Source organism: Rhagoletis pomonella, unplaced genomic scaffold, assembly GCF_013731165.1.
Source record: "Rhagoletis pomonella isolate Grant_MI unplaced genomic scaffold, Rhpom_1.0 Rhpom_scaffold_00012, whole genome shotgun sequence".
In the NCBI taxonomy this organism is placed as follows: domain Eukaryota; kingdom Metazoa; phylum Arthropoda; class Insecta; order Diptera; family Tephritidae; genus Rhagoletis; species Rhagoletis pomonella.
In genome coordinates this window covers 24,697,482-24,701,094 of record NW_023458566.1, presented here as the reverse complement: position 1 = coordinate 24,701,094, position 3,613 = coordinate 24,697,482, and the positions used below count along the sequence as shown (strand labels likewise).

The window sequence follows — 3,613 nt, the reverse complement described above, 5'->3', positions numbered from 1 at the left end:
GCCGACAAATTGAGAGAACGGTTATACCTTGCTATGTTTTTATCATGCTCTAAACCTCATTAATAAACCGGTTCTCCATGCAAAATTAAGTAGGCTTACGGGGTTATGTGGTTACGAGGCATTTACGCGTTTATATGAATATCCCTATTATATTTATATTGGCATAAAGTTCTACAGATTCTGTAAAAAGCTTTTAATTTTTTTATCACTGAATTCTTGAGCCTCAAAATTATATCATAATAAAATATGTATATCAAATTAAAGGTAAGATCTTGCACTTTCTAAATTTTTTATATGTCTTTAGCATTGATTATGCACTTTTTTCTAAAAAAGGTTATTTTTTGAACAAATTATAACATTTTATTTGTTTTTTAATATTTTTGGCTTAAATACTACTTAATAATTTAAAGACAGATTAACTCTCTTTATTTTTATGTCACTACTTTTTTAATGGGTTACGCAGTTTAGAAATATTAATATTTTAAAATATCACAAAAATTTTCTTTACCCTTATATCTTCTTTACTTTTTAATTGCGGCAAATAATATTTACATAGTTGAAATCAGCGTAAAAAGTACTATTGGTCTGCATTTTTAATTTTCCCATAGCTGAACGGTTGGTTAATTTGCTGCGCACGAACACGCGAAATTCTAGAAGGAATCGCAATAATTAAAATAATATTGCGCAATATTGGTTGCGCAATTAGCTGCGGTGATGGCAACCTTGCGGTTAAAGCATATTGGAAAACAGCTGATCGCTTGTTGTTATTTATGCGGCAACAAGCAGGTACAACGCGTTGTTTTGTCAATTGTTCTAGAACATCATTTGATTTTCCGTGGATAAATACGTTTAGGATGTTTGGATTGATAATTTCGGGACGTTTGGTAAGTGTGCTGATATTATTGTTCAATTTACCAATTATAAACATAGAACGAATCCCTATGTTTGTAGCCGCAAACCGACTTCACACCCGTGGATGAGAATAAGGTTGTTATCAACGTACCAGACATTGATCATGTGAACTATATTGTGGTATTCTTGACTGGTGTAACAGCGCTTCCCGAAGGTACAGCAGCCGCGGTATACTTTAGCTGGCCTGATGCAAATTCAGCTCCAACATGGCAATATTTGGGCTACGTCTCCAACGCCAAACCGTCAGCGATCTTTAAAATATCTCAGTTAAAAAAAAGTAATGAACTGGAGGCAGCGGAAAACGGCATGATTTTCGGAGCACAAGAGATTTCGTGTACTGCACAAATTGGTATATCAGTGGAACCGGAGCTAACAATTTCTCACCTAACGCCGGCAGTGGTAAGTGGAATTGATTAAAACACCCAGTAAATATGCTTAAAATAAAAAGAGGAAGCAGTCATAACATAATTATGCAGTATCAAATCTACTTTGATAATAAAACTGAAAATACATACATATTTAGAGTTACGGCTGCCAATCTTAAACAAAGCATACATAATGAGCCTAATCATGAGTTTCATTTTTCCCGAACCGGTTCATTTTTTGTCGCCATCTATTTACTATGGGCGGATGAAAAATTTTCGAGTTTTTCGGGCGAAACTCGGGATAAGGCGCAATACATATGTACATTAGAGTGGTCCAAAATAAAATTTTTCAGAGATAGGGTTCGGGGCCCCTCCCAAAGTTTTTACTCTTGCCGAAAGAGTTGCTGTCACCTAACTTTACATTTCTAGGTATAAACTTGGAGGATGCTCATGTAAAGTTATTCAATTCCGAGTGAATTTGAGTAAAGTTCGTTTTGAATTCAAATGGGCAGGGGTACATATCTGTGTTCGTATGGAAAAGTAGCTTATGTCGAAAGGCTGGCTTTAGTATAAATCGGCATTCGCAGCATACGATTGCGAATGACTCACTGGCGGTGAGCCGTTGAGAACTTTTGGCAAATAAACGTGCAAGAAATAGCTCCGATACTAGCAAGTCAATATTCTTATTAAGTCTCATCAAAAAAGTCTTTGTCGTTTAAAGAATAAAGGGAATGCCGCATTATACTAAAGCCAGCCTTTCGACATAAGCTACTTTTCCATACGAACACAGATATATTAACCAAACAATTGGTTAAACAACCGAAGAGTACTTCAAACGTAAATTAGCTGGAAAAATATTTCCAGCTGCAGGTGTCATGGCAATGGTAGCTTTTTATACAAATCAGTATTTTTGAAAGTTTCAAAACGATATAGTACGCATTTCAAGGTAATTGAGCATCCTCTATTGTGTACAGAGAAAATTGGAAAAAACCAAGCGGGTGCCCGGTTTTCTACGTTGAATTTTTTTTTCAAAAATTTTAACCACTCTAATGTACATATGCATGAACATGCAGTTGTGTTCATAAATCTGAGTACGAATATTAGAGGAAAATAATAATAAGTATGCGTTATCTACTCACGGGAGGTCAAAGGAGTAATAAGCAACAACAAATCATACAAAGAATTCAGGTTTGCAGCAAGAAATGAGCCTAAATCCCCAATAGACGTTCTCAGATTCCTAATCACCCCATAGCACGTTAGGGTATTCGCCAACTTGCATTTTTCGTCATACGACGATTTCCCTGCATTTTTTTCAGGCTTGAAGCTTAAACAGTGTTTAAATTAAACATCGAATAACATGGACAATGAACTTTAAACGGTCAAAGCTTAAAAAATACGTACATACATTGTAGAAGATTACCAATTGGATACTAATAGTATGGTATGAAGAATAACTGACTAAAAAATAAATACCTTTTGGTTTTCAAGCAAACTTTTAAAATGACTTAAAGTCCAAAAAGTGCTTTTAGACATGCCAGGTTTCGAACTCACCGATTCAATTATTTTAACTCGGAAGTCCATTCCATACATAGGTCCATTTTGCACTCCACCATATTGGTAACTAATTCAATGAGCACAAGTGGATATTCTTTTTTACCGAACTTATAGGAATAGCTAAAGTATTTCAAGCTTTACAAACTTTACAGCTTTAGCATATCGCCAAAACAGTAAAGCAGATGTTTCTGGTATAAAATGCATAGATAACTATGTACTTTTGAGCTCCACCTTTTTTCGATTTCTGATATTTGGAATAATTTAAGTTTGTTTAAAAATCAAAAAAGGCCGACTAAGAAATAGCTCGATCAAATGGGCAACTGTATAACCAAAGCATTGAAGCACCGACTGTCAAGTTTTTTTTAAATGCTTGTTTGCTTTTCTGGTTTGTGACCTTTGTGTTATATTTACATTACTTTATTAACCTAATTTAAATATGATCCTTGCACACTTGGGTTTCAGATTGATTACCACGATCCAAGAACACTATAAGGTTTTTGAACGCTGCTGTATGTTCCACTAGATCACTAAAACTAATCCACTAACAATGAAACATTTATTTACTATTTTTTGCAGCAAAACGCCAATGCAAATCTGCACTTTAGTCAAAAAATGCTAGAAAGTTTTTTCAATTATGCGTCCAGTTTTACGGTGACTCCACAACAACTTCCGCCACTGAGTAGCGAAACTCTGGTGCCCCTGTCCACGTTACAAAATTGGTACACAAACTTTCAGCGAAGAATGGCTCAAAATCCGAATTTCTGGAAATACTGATTTGACGG

At 35.1% G+C, this 3,613-nt stretch overlaps 3 protein-coding genes across 3 annotated transcripts in view; 2 read left to right on the top strand and 1 right to left on the bottom strand.

Annotated features, from left to right (window-relative positions):
- LOC118748172 (polyhomeotic-proximal chromatin protein) overlaps nt 1-3,613 on the top strand; it is a 428,336-nt gene that overhangs the window by 19,394 nt on the left and 405,329 nt on the right. The window lies entirely within an intron of this gene.
- LOC118748179 (protein OPI10 homolog) overlaps nt 1-3,613 on the bottom strand; it is a 6,694-nt gene that overhangs the window by 404 nt on the left and 2,677 nt on the right. The gene's annotated exons all lie outside the window — the stretch shown is intronic.
- LOC118748180 (protein OPI10 homolog) lies at nt 758-3,607 on the top strand. Its single transcript, XM_036482544.1, has 3 exons — nt 758-884; nt 952-1,311; nt 3,408-3,607. Exons 1-3 carry the CDS (start codon nt 771-773, stop codon nt 3,603-3,605), a joined length of 672 nt encoding a protein of 223 aa, XP_036338437.1. The 5' UTR covers nt 758-770; the 3' UTR covers nt 3,606-3,607.